The sequence below is a fragment of the Mizuhopecten yessoensis genome, unplaced genomic scaffold (assembly GCF_002113885.1).
Source record: "Mizuhopecten yessoensis strain PY_sf001 unplaced genomic scaffold, ASM211388v2 scaffold4999.3, whole genome shotgun sequence".
In the NCBI taxonomy this organism is placed as follows: domain Eukaryota; kingdom Metazoa; phylum Mollusca; class Bivalvia; order Pectinida; family Pectinidae; genus Mizuhopecten; species Mizuhopecten yessoensis.
This window is the reverse complement of record NW_018405829.1, coordinates 785,985-804,283: the sequence shown is the minus strand read 5'-3', so window position 1 is coordinate 804,283 and position 18,299 is coordinate 785,985. Positions and strand designations below refer to the sequence as shown.

Here is an 18,299-nt window from a genome sequence, read left to right as displayed (position 1 = left end):
GTTAGAAATGGATAGGCAAAATATCTGTGTTACTAACGAATGTAAGAGATGGATAGGCAAAATATCTGTGTTACTAACTAATGTAAGAGATGGATAGGCAAAATATCTGTGTTACTAACTAATGTAAGAGATGGATAGGCAAATTATCTGTGTTACTAACTAATGTAAGAGATGGATAGGCAAAATATCTGTGTTACTAACTAATGTAAGAGATGGATAGACAAATTATCTGTGTTACTTACTGATGTAAGAGATAGATAGGCAAATTATCTGTGTTACTAACTGATGTAAGAGATGGATAGGCAAAATATCCGTGTTACTAACTGATGTAAGAGATAGATAGGCAAATTATCTGTGTTACTAACTGATGTAAGAGATGGATAGGCAAAATATCCGTGTTACTAACTTATGTAAGTGATGGATAGGCAAATTATCTGTGATACTAACTAATGTAAGAGATGGAAGGCAAAATATCTGTGTTACTAACTAATGTAAGTGATGGATAGGCAAACTATCTGTGTTACTAACTAATGTAAGAGATGGATAGGCAAAATATCTGTGTTACTAACTGATGTAAGAGATGGATAGGCAAATTATCTGTGTTACTATAACTAATATAAGAGATGGATAGGCAAATTATCTGTGTTACTAACTGATGTAAGAGATGGATAGGCAAAGGTTATACTACTTTACATCTGAAATGTGTTAAAAGTAACATCCTGGATTTAAGAAAATACAATTATGAAAATTTTCAAACTTACTGGAGATATCTCCCATATTCTCCTAAATCACCGTAGGCTGAATTATTTCAGAACCGCTTGAGTGTTTTCTTGTCAACACTTCAAATGTGTCATCAATTTAAGTCTTAAGGATCATTCAGAAATTTTGTTTTCGTTGCTTTTTTCAAACCCCCTTAAAGTATCAAGTTCACGCCGCATGGTTGGATCTGTAAACACTTCTGGTGCTTTAACCCATGCGTGAAAGCCTTCAGGGAAATTGAGGCAGCACACTATCTACAAAATATAGTAGTTAACCCCTACGATATCCGTATTTATTACATTTTACTAGTGAAATATCATGAATTCTCCTTTTGATTAGAATATTTTATCTTCACAGCAGTCAAGTGTGAGAAATGTTATATCTTCACAAAATAGCGTTCTTAGTATTCTCCAATCAGAATGATGCTTTCTCTTCACTACTAAGATTTTTAGTTTCAAGTTCAGTTGAAGCTGTGTTTTTGCAACACACATTAAGGTACAGTGTATTTACATAACTACACATTTTTGTTTGAAAATCTTACCAGATATTATATAGCAGTAACGGCAAAAATGTTTTGAGAACCGTGCACATTCAAAATGGCGTTCTGCATTGCTGTCGAGCGTGACCTCATTAAAACCTGGCATCAAAAAGTAAGCTACAAATTCCGGCACTTTTTTTTATGTAGCATTTTTGCGTTGCGGTAAAAATTGTTACACAAAGAAAATGTAATGCGTTTCCCCATTGACCACTGGATATATGTATCTTTAAAACAAATATGTAATAACAATGAGTAAACTAACGTTATGGAGGAGTGTGTTTTCGTAAAGACTCGAGAGGTAATGACATCTTTGACAAGTGATATTAAAATTTTATGTAAAATTCGATTAAAAAAGGGGTTATGACTGACACTTTATCCCATAAGACAGTTGCTAGTTTATTTAAAAGCGCATTATCAAATGAAATCTTTGTAAAAATTGCGGTAGGTATAAAAGATATTTTTTCGTACATCAAGTACGGTATCTTCTCTCTCAGAAAATGATGTTATTACCAAATTGTTGACCAATACTGTTACCAATTGTGCAGCATGTGAGGATAGTAAGAGCAATCAGAATATTCTGAACGTTAAAATTAATGCCATTATTATTTGAAGAATAAATTCAAGTATGCAGGATCTGTTCTTCGTGGTTGTTGGACTGTCAGTAAGTGATTTTCATCTAAAGATCTGGCGTCCAGCAGATTTGCTGCATTTTCAAATATGTTACATTATATGAGGAGTAGAATATCTGTGTCTTATTTATTTTTTTGTATTGGTCATTGAGTGTAGCAAGCAATACCTGTCTGACTTGATACATAAAAGACCTCTTATAAAGATTCAGGTTCGCCATCAATTGATTAAGTAGTCTATCAGCATGAAGATCAAGATTAATGGCAAATAAAGGTAAATTTTTTCCAGAGGTTCTAGACTAGTGGTCTTTTCAATGAAAGATAATTACAAGAGAATAGATGTATAACAATCAGATGTTAGTGTACAAGGAAGAGCTCAACACTGGACAAACTTATTTTTAAAGGCCAGGGGCCCGGGGCAACAAGTGGGTTTGGAGAAGTATTACATTTGACAGTATATATTGTTACCTATGCACTCCTGTTAATCTCAATTTCCTTCGTGTTTTATCAACTACAAAGTTGAGTTTTCTCCTGTCCCTGGCTTTATTAGCCTTCCTATTTCCTAGAATGGTTGGAGGAGACTCGACGTCCATGTCTACTGAGATCTCCGTAAGTCATGCATTGATCAGTTGAAACTTGTTTGGCTCATCAAGCTAAATTGTCCAATGAATAAATACACACACATCCCCAACTTTATCCAACTTGTACATTTGTCACTCCTGGGTATGTCAATATCATACACAATGCACATATCTTTTCACAACTCAAATTATAAAACTGAGCCTCACTTAGATCAGTTACACTCTGTACCTCTAGATCATTTCTCCATACAACCACTGTTGTAGGGACATCAGTTTTTTTCTATAGGGAATTTTCCCAATTATCCAATTGTCTCTTTTGCCGAGAACAAATGTGATTAGAATCCTTTGATTATTAGATCTGTCCTTGATAACATATGAAAAACCACACTACTTTACACATCTTTTGATATCGCAACGCTTTAAGGTCGACTGGTCCCTTTGTCAAGCTATGAACTTAGTTAGAACTTTTAGGATATTTAAACAAATCCCTTCACTGAATATGACTTGTATATATGTCACGCCAACACTAATAACATGTACACCTGTTCTGTGTACAGTAAACTTTACATGCATCCATGTATATATGTCACGCCAACACTAATAACATGTACACCTGTTCTGTGTACAGTAAACTTTACATGCATCCATGTATATATGTCACGCCAACACTAATAACATGTACACCTGTTCTGTGTACAGTAAACTTTACATGCATCCATGTATATATGTCACGCCAACACTAATAACATGTACACCTGTTCTGTGTACAGTAAACTTTACATGCATCCATGTATATATGTCACGCCAACACTAATAACATGTACACCTGTTCTGTGTACAGTAAACTTTACATGCATCCATGTATATATGTCACGCCAACACTAATAACATGTACACCTGTTCTGTGTACAGTAAACTTTACATGCATCCATGTATATATGTCACGCCAACACTAATAACATGTACACCTGTTCTGTGTACAGTAAACTTTACATGCATCCATGTATATATGTCACGCCAACACTAATAACATGTACACCTGTTCTGTGTACAGTAAACTTTACATGCATCCATGTATATATGTCACGCCAACACTAATAACATGTACACCTGTTCTGTGTACAGTAAACTTTACATGCATCCATGTATATATGTCACGCCAACACTAATAACATGTACACCTGTTCTGTGTACAGTAAACTTTACATGCATCCATGTATATATGTCACGCCAACACTAATAACATGTACACCTGTTCTGTGTACAGTAAACTTTACATGCATCCATGTATATATGTCACGCCAACACTAATAACATGTACACCTGTTCTGTGTACAGTAAACTTTACATGCATCCATGTATATATGTCACGCCAACACTAATAACATGTACACCTGTTCTGTGTACAGTAAACTTTACATGCATCCATGTATATATGTCACGCCAACACTAATAACATGTACACCTGTTCTGTGTACAGTAAACTTTACATGCATCCATGTATATATGTCACGCCAACACTAATAACATGTACACCTGTTCTGTGTACAGTAAACTTTACATGCATCCATGTATATATGTCACGCCAACACTAATAACATGTACACCTGTTCTGTGTACAGTAAACTTTACATGCATCCATGTATATATGTCACGCCAACACTAATAACATGTACACCTGTTCTGTGTACAGTAAACTTTACATGCATCCATGTATATATGTCACGCCAACACTAATAACATGTACACCTGTTCTGTGTACAGTAAACTTTACATGCATCCATGTATATATGTCACGCCAACACTAATAACACGTACACCTGTTCTGTGTACAGTAAACTTTGAACACCAAACTTGTCTCTTTTACATGCATCCATGTATATATGTCACGCCAACACTAATAACATGTACACCTGTTCTGTGTACAGTAAACTTTACATGCATCCATGTATATATGTCACGCCAACACTAATAACATGTACACCTGTTCTGTGTACAGTAAACTTTACATGCATCCATGTATATATGTCACGCCAACACTAATAACATGTACACCTGTTCTGTGTACAGTAAACTTTACATGCATCCATGTATATATGTCACGCCAACACTAATAACATGTACACATGTTCTGTGTACAGTAAACTTTACATGCATCCATGTATATATGTCACGCCAACACTAATTACATGTACACCTGTTCTGTGTACAGTATGGTTTGAACACCATAACTTGCCTCTTTTACATGCATCCATGTATATATGTCACGCCAACATTAATAACATGTACACCTGTTCTGTGTACAGTATGGTTTGAACACCATAACTTGTCTCTTTTACATGCATCAGACCCAATGTTAATGGCTGATTTTGATCTTCAGTACCCTGCACCAAAGATCGAACAACATCAGGCCAGTGGTACGCCTTTTGTGCACTGATGCTTGAGTAACACTAGAGGCAGAGTTGAACACAGCTTAAGTTTATTAACTGATACCCATAAACATGCAAAATTATCAGACTGTAGACAGGGAAATATAAGACAGAGAGTAAATACTTAACTTGATCACAGACCATGTCATACAACCTTCTTTAGATAAACTAGAAACAACGACCAGGTGTATTGCATACACTCTGTTAAGGTAACCATGCCAACACATGGATATAATAAGAAAGCATGTGGTTGATTTACTTGAAGAAAATGTTTTATGTTTTATGACCATAAAACAAAAACAATTGCATTTTTTTTTTTTTTTAAATTTCTGTGACATTCCCTGGCCTTCTGCACCCCAATTTCAAGGCCTTCCACATTCAAACAGGCCAAAGTGCCATGATGAAATATTTCATCTGTTAAACGGAGAAAAAAATGATATAAGAGAACTGAACATGCATATTGGAGTGAACCATTTTCACCAAAACTAAAGGCTGATAATTTAGGAATTTCCCATCCCTATCATCAGTTTGTACTGGCATTGTATTGGTGGTTATTTATCTCCACATAATCAGTTTGTACTGGTATTGTATTGGTGGTTATTTATCTCCATATCATCATTTTGTACTGGCATTGTATTGGTGGTTATATATCCCCATATCATCAGTTTGTACTGGTATTGTATTAGTGGTTATTCATCTCCATATCACCAGTTTGTACTGGTATTGTATAAGTGGTTATTTATCTCCATATCACCAGTTTGTACTGGTATTGTATTAGTGGTTATTTATCTCCATATCATCATTTTGTACTGGTATTGTATTGGTGGTTATTTATCCTCATATCATCAGTTTGTACTGGTATTGTATTAGTGGTTATTTATCTCCATATCATCAGTTTGTACTGGTATTGTATTGGGGGTTATTTATCTCCATATCACCAGTTTGTACTGGTATTGTATTGGTGGTTATTTATCTCCATATCATCAGTTTATACTGGCATTGTATTGGTGGTTATATATCCCCATATCATCAGTTTGTACTGGTATTGCATTAGTGGTTATTTATCTCCATATCATCAGTTTGTACTGGTATTTTATTGGTGGGTATTTATCTCCATATCACCAGTTTGTACTGGTATTGTATTGGTGGTTATTTATCTCCATATCATCAGTTTGTACTGGCATTGTATTGGTGATTATATATCTCCATATCATCAGTTTGTACTGGTATTTTATTGGTGGTTATTTATCTCCATATCACCAGTTTGTACTGGTATTGTATTGGTGGTTATTTATCTCCATATCATCAGTTTATAATTCTCAGTAAAAATCATTTGTTTGTAAAAAAGTCAATATATTCACATACAAGAAAAACATTAATGGGCGACATATGTATAATTATCGGCAAATTGTTGTCTCGATCCGAGTGCAAGATTGACACAATTCAAGTTGTATATGCCATTTGAAGTGCCCTGGCAACTACAAAAGAAAGTCGTTAAAAATATCTCAGCTGCGTCCAATGTAAAAACACACTCATGTCTCGTTATTGCACAAAAGAGTTCCAATACCTGACCTTGCCATTCATCAAAAATGCAATCAGCCGTGACATCGTAGTACACAGTGATGTCGTGGGGCTTAATTTACCTGTAACAATTGCTCTAGAAACAGTTATCACTCAAAAAAATTCTATTAATGATAGTAACTTAAATAAAAGCCACTCATCAACATTTTCGCGAACAGTAGTTTTAAATCGCCAATCATGTTTTACTTTTGCCATTGGAGCCAGCGGCGACCACAAGTGCGAGCCTTGACGTGCAATGTGAAGAAAAAGAAACGCTATTGAGGTTTTCTACCTGAACATCTTATTACAACATTTCTATTGGTTTAAAAAGAAATTTTACCAATATAGTCGTAAGTCAGACATAAAATATCTAAATCAATCAATAGCAATATATAATATAACAGTCTACCCCTTCGGGGACCTCAAAGGTGCCTGGTTCATATGCGGACCATCTTCAGTTTAAAAATTCAGAACGCCTTTAGATTGTATGTTAGATCTATTCCTTTTTAAAGGAAAATCAATATCTGAGTTATCCAAGAGCTTGTAATTAGCGACAGAAGCAAACACCAGAAAGCCCCTAACAGTGGCCGGCAACAGATGTCAAAATCTGGGACTGAAACCGAAATTAATAGTCCCCGCTGGGGTTCCCCCAGGGGTGACTAAAAATATGTCATTCATGATGATAAAGCCAAATTACAAGTCATGTCATATGACCTGCTGATCTGCTTGTCAACTAAAACACTAACTGGATAAAATAAGACCATCAGATTAATAATGGCTGGATTAGGGTAAATGTAAAGCATGGTTGGATAAGAGTAGCTGGATAGTTGCACAACAAAACAGATAGTAGGACAACCAGATTAGTGGTGACTGGATATACATGTAAAGGCAACTAGAAAGTAGGACAACCAGATTAGTGGTGACTGGAAATATACATGTAAAGGTGACTGGATTGTAGGACAACCAGATTAGTGGTGACTGGATATACATGTAAAGGTGACTGGATAGTAGGTCAACCAGATTAGTGGTGACTGGATATACATGTAAAAGGCAACTAGATAGTANAGATAGAAGGACAACCAGATTAGTGGTGACTGGATATACATGTAAAGGTGACTGGATAGTAGGACAACCAGATTAGTGGTGACTGGATATACATGTAAAGGTGACTGGATAGTAGGACAACCAGATTAGTGGTGACTGGATATATACATGTAAAGGTGACTGGATAGTAGGACAACCAGATTAGTGGTGACTGGATATACATGTAAAGGTGACTGGATAGTAGGACAACCAGATTAGTGGTGACTGGATATACATGTAAAGGTGACTGGATAGTAGGACAACCAGATTAGTGGTGACTGGATATACATGTAAAGGTGACTGGATAGTAGGACAACCAGATTAGTGGTGACTGGATATACATGTAAAGGTGACTGGATAGTAGGACAACCAGATTAGTGGTGACTGGATATACATGTAAAGGTGACTGGATAGTAGGACAACCAGATTAGTGGTGACTGGATATACATGTAAAGGTGACTGGATAGTAGGACAACCAGATTAGTGGTGACTGGATATACATGTAAAGGTGACTGGATAGTAGGACAACCAGATTAGTGGTGACTGGATATACATGTAAAGGTGACTGGATAGTAGGACAACCAGATTAGTGGTGACTGGATATACATGTAAAGGTGACTGGATAGTAGGACAACCAGATTAGTGGTGACTGGATATACATGTAAAGGTGACTGGATAGTAGGACAACCAGATTAGTGGTGACTGGATATACATGTAAAGGTGACTGGATAGTAGGACAACCAGATTAGTGGTGACTGGATATACATGTAAAGGTGACTGGATAGTAGGACAACCAGATTAGTGGTGACTGGATATACATGTAAAGGTGACTGGATAGTAGGACAACCAGATTAGTGGTGACTGGATATACATGTAAAGGTGACTGGATAGTAGGACAACCAGATTAGTGGTGACTGGATATACATGTAAAGGTGACTGGATAGTAGGACAACCAGATTAGTGGTGACTGGATATACATGTAAAGGTGACTGGATAGTAGGACAACCAGATTAGTGGTGACTGGATATACATGTAAAGGTGACTGGATAGTAGGACAACCAGATTAGTGGTGACTGGATATACATGTAAAGGTGACTGGATAGTAGGACAACCAGATTAGTGGTGACTGGATATACATGTAAAGGTGACTGGATAGTAGGACAACCAGATTAGTGGTGACTGGATATACATGTAAAGGTGACTGGATAGTAGGACAACCAGATTAGTGGTGACTGGATATACATGTAAAGGTGACTGGATAGTAGGACAACCAGATTAGTGGTGACTGGATATACATGTAAAGGCAACTGGATAGTAGGACAACCAGATTAGTGGTGACTGGATATACATGTAAAGGTGACTGGATAGGAGGACAACCAGATTAGTGGTGACTGGATATACATGTAAAGGACACTGGATAGTAGGACAACCAGATTAGTGATGACTGGATACTGGATAGTTCTAATAGGACAACCGGATTATTAAACAAGGCATCACAAGTGATACAAATCCCCTCAAATTCACACATTGTGACATATGTAAAAGGAAATGAAGTTGCTAGAGCGATGACAAAGTTTTTTCCCAAAAATAGTAACAGTGACCTTGACCTTCAATGTAGAAACCACAAAACAAGAACTTGATCAAAGTTTTGTCATACTAAATGCTTGTATTAATATCATAAAATTCCGTTGAGGAATGAAGTTGTTAGAGCGATGACAAAGAGTGTAACTTACATACATACGTACGCTTACTGCAGGTGGTCTCTTAAAACAGGGAGACAACACTTGGGAAGTCCAAAAGAGGTATCTTACTGCAGGTGGTCATAGCTCTTTATACAGGGAGACAACCCTTGGGAAGTCCAAAAGAGGTATCTTACTGCAGATGGTCATAGCTCTTAATAGAGGGAGACCACCCTTGTGAAGTCCAAAATAGTTCTCTTACTGCAGGTGGTCTCTTAATACAGGGAGACAACCCTTGGGAAGTCCAAAAGAGGTATCTTACTGCAGGTGGTCATAGCTCTTAATAGAGGGAGACCACCCTTGTGAAGTCCAAAAGAATTCTCTTACTGCAGTTGGTCTAAACTCTTAATATATGGTCCTTTCCATTAAAACCCCCCACATAATTTCAAAAATTTGGGATCATGGTGATTGGAATAAGTTACATAGGGTTTGTGAAGCTAAACTCAGCTGAAGTTAGCCAAAGGAGTATTTGTTTCTCGGTTAGTTTTATACTCATAAATAAATGGAGGCATTGTTACATAATGAGCATAATAGGTTATCAATAAAACCTGTCAAATCTTATCCAACCCCTAAATAGTTCTACATCTGTCTCTAACCTTAACCAATATAATGCTGCTATCCTGTTTCTTATGATAAATTCAGTTTTTATTGATTGATTTTATATCATTTGAACAATAAGTTGAGTTTGACAGGTTTTCAGACTAGACAGGGTGATATGACAAATTGTGTTGTCGGACAGGTTGTCAGACTAGACAGGGTGATATGACTAATTAATTTGTCCTACAGGTTGTCAGATTGGACAGGGTGATATGACTAATTGTTTTGTCAGAGAGGTTGTCAGACTAGACAGGGTGATATGACTAATTGTTTTGTCCTACAGGTTGTCAGATAAGACAGGCTGATATGACTAATTGTTTTGTTGGACAGGTTGTCAGACTAGACAGGTTGTCAGACTAGACAGGGTGATACGACTAATTGTTTTGTCAGACAAGTTGTCAAACTAGACAGGTTGATATGACTAATTGTTTTGTCCTACAGGTTGTCAGACTAGACAGGGTGATAGACTTATTGTTTTATCAGACAGGTTGTCAGACTAGACAGGGTGATATGACTAATTGTTTTGTCAGACAGGTTGTCAGACTAGACAGGGTGATATGACTTATTGTTTTGTCGGACAGGTTGTCAGACTAGACAGGGTTATATGACAAATTGTATTGTCAGACAGGTTGTCAGATTAGACAGGGTGATATGACTAATTGTTTTGTCGGACAGGTTGTCAGACTAGACAGGGTAATTTGACAAATTGTATTGTCGGACAGGTTGTCAGACTAGACAGGGTAATATGACAAATTGTATTGTCGGAAAGGTTGTCAGATTAGACAGGGTGATATGACTAATTGTTTTGTCAGACAGGTTGTCAGATTAGACAGGGTGATATGACTTATCGTTTTGTCGCATAGAGACTTGGATTTGACAATAAATCAGACCAATATGTGGTGTCCTAAAGGGAGCTAGAATACACATTTTGATATTTACATTTTAACCAGTTAAATATAGATGAATCTAAAATCTCAGTGGATCACGTACACACAGATTTACTCAGCACTGGGTAAATGCTAATGTTTTGTGAACATAGCTTGAGCAGTCTACCTGAAAAGATGTAGATATATCAAAGGCTAACATCTGTTACCTCTTCAGAAGCAGTTATAGTTCCCTCCAAAAGCTGATCAAAGAGATGGGGTAGTGGGGGTGTGGTCATCTCAATCAAAAGGTAAATATCTCAACAATATGATATATAAACACCACAGAAGATATTAGGCATTGCATTTGATACACTTCAAACAAATTCCCATCCTGAAGGATTGTAAGCCAACTAGCTAGGACCAGATGATTTCTTTTTGTTTTATAGGATGGGTCTATTTTCTGTAAGGCAAAGTGTTGTCAGCAGTCCATATATATATATACTTCCCCACTCTGACACACCTCAGTATCAAAATTGAACAAAGGGCCATAACTCTGTATTCAGAGGGACACAAGACCTAATGTGAGTATATGACACTTTGCCGTCCTTAGACAGTAACTTAATTAGAGGTACTCACACACAAACTTTGGCAGTTGTAGGTGACAGAGTACATGTGATACATGCCCAAAAAGGTGCAGCACAATTAACAAAGGGCCACAACTCTATACATAATGGAGCAGTGTAGGGTAATAGTCTTTGTTATTATACCTTCTGTTAAAATCTCGTAATCTGATTGGTTGATAAAGATGTGAACATTTTCAATGTTACTTGCTCGTTTTACAAAGATAAAGAAAACATGGAGACATTCCAAAAAATATCACATTGCTAAACGTATGCGTGCACGGTTCGTCCCAGTGCCGGGGTGTTATTCCAAAAATTGTGACATGCGCCAAACGTATGCGTGCATGGTTCGTCCCAGTGCCAGGGTGTTAGCAAATCACATTCATGGTTGGTTCATTCGACAACTGTTGAGATGAAGTCTTGGTTTATGTCAAATCAACATAAGGACCTTTATAATTGGTGAAGTGGTGAAACACCTAAACATGACACTCGGTATAATAAAATAAAAATCACATTCATGAGAGGGCGATATTGCATATTTTCACCCCTCGGAAAGCATTGTTGACCTCGGCTTCGCCTCGGTCAACAATGCTTCCTTTGGGTGAAAATATGCAATATCGCCCTCTCATGAATGTGATATTTATATAATATCAACAGATCTACTCACCAACAAAATTTGATCACCGGGTGAACAGGATCTGTACAGAGTATATGAGATATGCTCTCGATAAAGTGACAGATGGTCTGACTGACAGATGAGATGGATTGAGTGTACACCCATCTTTCCTTCCAACTGTACTGGAGGGCATACTATATAAATATGACATTCATTAGCAGGTGAGAGTGAATATTGTAAACCCGAGAAAACCATTGTCACCCGAGGGGAAGCCGAGGGTGACAATGGATTTTTGAGGGTTGAGGTTGCACCTGCTAATGAATGTCATATCTATTTTGTTACACCAAAAGTCTTTGTAGCTCAGAAACGGCGGCAAACCTCGATAATGACATCTTGTTTGTTGATAGTCTGCTGTTTATTATCGCTATCGCACCGACGCTTGATAAAATTGGCTATTGCCATCAAACGTTCTTGTGAGGAAACGAAGCGATGAACGCACATTTTTCGCGCATGTAATATTTTTCTCCGTCTCATGGAATATCACCTACGCCCCTTAAAACCAATGTATTTTAGGAGGGTGACAGATATTTTTGTTTAAATTTCTCTCAACCAATTAAATAGCTAGAAATTCACTTGAGGTGTAACAATAATAAATGTCAAAGTTTACAACCCATCCCTTAACATGTTCAGTCAGTATGCACGACCACAACACCAAGGCACATTTGAATGAAATGAACTGCAAAAATAGTGTGACGGCTGATAGTTGTTTGACGAAATGTTAGCTGAATGAAAGCTACTGTGTGGGCCCAGGTTTTCTTAAAAAGTAATTTTTATTATTCTGGATCTGTACACACTGACATATTCTAATTCATTATCAATATCAAAACATAACCTTCAACACAAATGTAGTTAAATGTCCTGAATCCACTAGTGGCGGTGGAAAACCATTGGATTTTAAAAAGCTAATCATAATATGATCAATGCAAAAACAAGAATGGGCAGACAATACAAATATCTCCAGTTAAATGTCTAAAATATTATATCTATAGCACCACAAGTAACTGATCAGTCATGAATTTTAAAATCAAACCTTTTCAATTGATTACACCATTCAAAGTAGAACTAAATGGCTACAGTCCCAATGATTGTAACTTGAGACTTACTACAGTCCAAATGAAACTCTTCCTTCTATTGACTTCATATATATAGTCTTGTGTTTCTAACCCTATGTCACTAGACTGGCTATACAGACTGTAGCCCCTATGTTTTTAACCCTATTTCACTAGACTGGCTATAGTCCCTATATAGAACTAACCCTATGTCACTAGACTGGTTCTTGTCCCTATAGATCTAACCCTATGTCACTAGACTGGCTATAGTCCCTATAGATCTAACCCTATGTCACTAGACTGGTTCTAGTCCCTATAGATCTAACCCTATGTCACTAGACTGGCTATAGTCCCTGTCTCTCTAACCCTATGTCACTAGACTGGCTATAGTCCCTATATATCTAACCCTATGTCACTAGACTGGCTATGGTCCCTATAGATCTAACCCTATGTCACTAGACTGGCTATAGTCCCTGTCTCTCTAACCCTATGTCACTAGACTGGTTCTAGTCCCTATAGATCTAACCCTATGTCACTAGACTGGCTATAGCTATAGTCCATATATAGATCTAACCCTATGTCACTAGACTGGCTATAGTCCATATATAGATCTAACCATATGTCACTAGACTGGTTCTAGTCCCTATAGATCTAACCCTATGCCACTAGACTGGCTATAGTCACTATGTGTGACCCAGTAAATGAAATAACTTGTGTCATAATTGTTGTAAAATAAATAAAGTTTATATTTATACTGTACTACGGGTAGTATTATGTGACATAGTAACCAACAGTGTAACCATGTCCCATCTTTACAAATTAGGATATCAATCTGATTAATCCATCATTAAAAAGTAGCCCATCCATTCTGCATATAAACAAGAGATCCATAGGGCCTGTATCGCTCACCTGGGTATCTAAGCAATCATGGCAAAATATTCTCGAAACAAGATCCAAGTAAATGCGCCAGACCCCTAGGCCAATCCTTGTAGCATATCTGTATTAAATTTTTCATGCCCAGCTATTTTATGTATGGTTATGGGGTTATGATCTCAACTGTTTCCAAGCTGTGACTCAGAAACTAGGTCCCTAGGGTTGTGGCAAGACCCTTGAGGATCAATTGTAATATCATGACTGCATTCGTCTCTTTATGCCCAGCATTGTATATATACTTTTGGGTTGGGGACCTCAACCGTTTCAAAGTTGTGACCCAGGGGTTAAGTCTGCAAGGGTTGGGCAGACCCCAGGATAAATTGTAATATCATGAATGCATTCATCTCCTCATGAGCAGCATTTGTATACAAAGTTTTTGGGTGGGGATCTTTTTTCATTTTGAAGTTAAAACCCAAGGGTCAAGTCTTCAAGGGTGGGGTAGACCCCAGGGCCATGCTGGAAGTATATGTGCATTCGTTTTCTTATACTCAGCAATTGTATATATGGTTATAGGGTGGGGATCTCAACTGTTTCAAAGATAAAACCCAGAAACTAAACCCCTAGGGATGAGGAAAGACCCAAGGGCCTAGTTTTACATCATGATTGTGTTTATCTCTTGATGCCCAGCAATGCTTTATGGTTATGTGGTTGGGATCTCAACTGTTTCAAAGATATAACCCAAAAACCAAGTCCCTAGGGGTGGGGAAAGACCACAGGGCCTATTTTCACATTATGATTGTGTTTATCTCTTGATGCCCAGCAATGCTATATGGTAATGGGGTGGGGATCTCAACTGTTTCAAAGAGATAACCCAGAAACTAAGTCCCTATGGGTGGGGAAAGACCCAAGAGCCTAATTTTACATCATACTTGTGTTTATCTCCTGATGCCCAGCAATGCTACTGTAAATATGGTTATCGGGTGGGGATCTCAACGGTTTCGAAGATATAACCCAGAAACTAAGTCCCTAGGGGTTGGGAAAAACCCAAGGGCCTATTTTTACATCATGATTGTGTTTATCTCTTGATGCCCAGCAATACTATAAAATTGTATATGGTTATGGGGTGGGGATCTCAACTGTTTCAAAGATACACCGATCCATAACATACAATATTGCCCCATGGCCAACCTACCACTTGATCCCTTGACCCCAGGGCCATACATTTTATAAATTCAAAAGAGGGCTAGTTGATGATTATAATTAAATGTGCCATTGCTCTCTGCTACTTGAAGTAGGGAAGAAGATTTTTAAAAATTACCCCATTTTTACCTATTTGGCCCCGCCCCTCAGGCCCCTGGGGGTGCAGCCCCATACATTTCATAAATTCAGATCCCCATGTCTTCTTGATGTTCCATGTCAAGTTTGGTAAAAATTCGCCCAGTAGTTTTGAAGAAGAAGATTAAAATGTAAAAAGTTGACAGACAACAGACGACGGATGCTGCGGTAAGCCATAAGCTCACTTGGCCATTCAGGCCAGGTAAGCTGAAAACAAAACAAAACAAACCAAAACACAGAGAGCCAGCTGGTGCAACTAGTTATTGAGTGATCAAGATTGGCTGATTGTCAAACCTTACTGTAAAACTCATGGATACATGTACCTAAGGTATTGTAAAATAATTAACTGACAGATGGACAACTGTTTATATGAAATAATTTTAAGCATTTGCAAATACATGTTCAAGTTAATTCATACCGTTGTTAAATGTTGACCAGCTGGACATCTGGTGGTAAGAAGCTGTGAGGTGGTCACCAAACTCACCATGGTGAAATGTGTTGGGTACTGTGTAGATTTCTTACAAAATTTACTCTGGGTCACCTCCAGATAAGATTTCACCACCCAGTACACAGTCATTGTCACAGCTGGCAAATAGACAATTGGCTGCCTGTAAAATAAGGAGAAATTATAAAATGACAAATTACAATTGAACAGCTTTGATTACTCTGTTGGTATACACATATACCAGGTACATATGCATGTACAATGAATACGCCCATTTGACATATTTCTAAAAAATTATATTGATTATGTAACAGAGGTCATTATTTTTTCAATGCCCTGCCAGGTGTTGAATACGGGACTTTTTGCTTACTAGTCCTACGCTCTACCGAATGAGCTGAAGAGAAAATCTCTCTAGCCGAGTCGGTAGGAAGCGACTGGTATTTTACTAGGGTACTCGTGTACTCTTAGACATACTTTGACTAGGTTTTCTAGGGGCCTTTGGTTCTGGCATTGTATATTTACAATACTTGATTTTAGATGATAAATATCAATGCGTTGTCATCTGAATACATGCTGGAAACTTTTTGTGATATACACTTTTGTTTAAATTTTGAGAAATCTTGGAAAGAATTTGGGAAAACTCTGTTGGGAATGCATAATTGGGAATAAATTCTGCCCTATATACCTGGTAGTTCTTAAGATAGTTCTGACATCATAAAATGATAATGAAATGATATCACAGATGTTAAGACTGTTTCATGCTTGTCAAAATAAATATTGGGGACAAATAAACTACAAATAATGCTCACATGAGGGGGCAGTGATCTCAGATCTGGTAAAATTTTAAATTTCAAGAACGAACTAGAAAACCTATTTTTTCACAATACTTGCAAACATTATCTATTTCTTTCTCATAAAAGAATCTTAAATTAGTTTCCTCTTTTTATATGTCTCAGCTTTGCTAAAATAAAACGAATTCTTTCATCATTCAGGTCCAACGCAAAATTCAGTGACTTTCTAATAACTTTTGGTATTGAGTTTTCTGCTGGGCGTGTTCTTCTACATTTTTCAATGAAAGATAAAACATTTTATGGCTATCTGGTCATGAGCCAGTAATATTCTTTTTTGATAATTGTGACATGTGCTTTATGTATTCACATTTAAAATAGTGTTAATACACTCCTCTGAAAATACATATTTTATTATTACCTTGTTAAAATGGTTCAGAAATGAAGATTATTTTCCTATACTGATTGGATCCTGGTTAACTGCCAGTCTAAAGGCTATATATATATATATATAGCTGATCATTTCCACTCCCCGGTATAATTTCTAACGTCAGTCCTAGCCCGATATGATAGCTCTTGTCAACCAATTCTATAACAATCATCCATAGTATCATTAACGATATTGCCAAAATCAACATTTAACTAGTAAGGCCACATTTGAAAATCTTTTTTTTCCCCACACTCAATACATTCAACCCTGATTTGGTATGCCAAGTTGTAAGGTAAGAATGTTGTTAAGATTTTTGTTTTTGTTTTTTAAACCCCCCCAATTTAAAATAAGCACAACGCTGACTAAATCGGAACTCTTCTTTATTGGAGATATTTTAAGACACAGAATACTGGGACTCATCACTACCTTGACCTTCTCTTTTACTGTAGATTTTTACCTGTGTGACCCGACTCATTATTAACTAGTGTCTTAGCCTATGCATGCATGTGATGCATGCTGCACGTTTTTTGCCATGATGAGATCATGAATATTCTGCTTTGTGAGCCATCCTTTCCTGATATACATGTACAGTACAATATACAGGATACACGTACCACAAAAAGTTAGATGTCTGTATGTGGATAACATATAGCATATACGTTGTTCAATTCAGTGTCAAAACACAAATAATGAAGCCTGATGGAATGGAATTTAAAATGGAGATGGAAAATGTATTAAGTATAGTGCAAATTAATACATATTGCAAAGAAAGTTACATAAAATAACACAATGCAATTACATAAATTTATACACTTCACCATGTCATACACTTCATAATGTCTTTAATATAACAACATGAAAGCTCCTTAAAATGTAACTCTATATTAACTTTATAATTCATAAATATCTTACCAGCATTAGCAACTACCAGCTCGGGTAACTAGTTATATAAAACACAAGCTTAAGTAAAACAGAGGTAAAATCATATAAAATGGATAGGAATCGATCCTGAGGAAATTTTAGGGTCATTTAAGGATGTAGAACTTAACAGTTTAGGTACATGCAGTCACAATATTTAGCAGTAACATATTGTGTCAATGTACAAACCATAGTAATTAAAGTCATATAAAAAATGTATACTTATTACCTAGGGGTATGAAGGTCAACTATGGGTGCTTAGGTCAATTTTTACAAAACAAATTCTTTAAGTACAACTGTTTCTTTACCAGTGGTTAGGGATATTGATCCCTATCCCACTCTGTAGTTTTCCTTTATACATTTACCCCCCCCCCCCCCCCCCCCCCC

General features: G+C 36.9%; 2 protein-coding genes across 2 annotated transcripts in view; one reads left to right on the top strand and one right to left on the bottom strand.

The window, feature by feature from the left end:
- The window catches only part of LOC110450128 (solute carrier family 45 member 3-like), a 31,314-nt gene that overhangs the window by 10,159 nt on the left and 2,856 nt on the right, over positions 1–18,299 (bottom strand). The window contains exon 2 of the mRNA XM_021497406.1: positions 15,750–15,939. The gene's annotated coding sequence lies outside the window, so the exon portion shown is untranslated. The remainder of the gene's footprint in view (positions 1–15,749; positions 15,940–18,299) is intronic.
- The window catches only part of LOC110450151 (RAD51-associated protein 1-like), a 52,897-nt gene continuing 35,953 nt past the window's right edge, over positions 1,356–18,299 (top strand). Inside the window, exon 1 of the mRNA XM_021497435.1 lies at positions 1,356–1,409. Coding sequence (XP_021353110.1) covers positions 1,356–1,409 — 54 coding nt within the window. The remainder of the gene's footprint in view (positions 1,410–18,299) is intronic.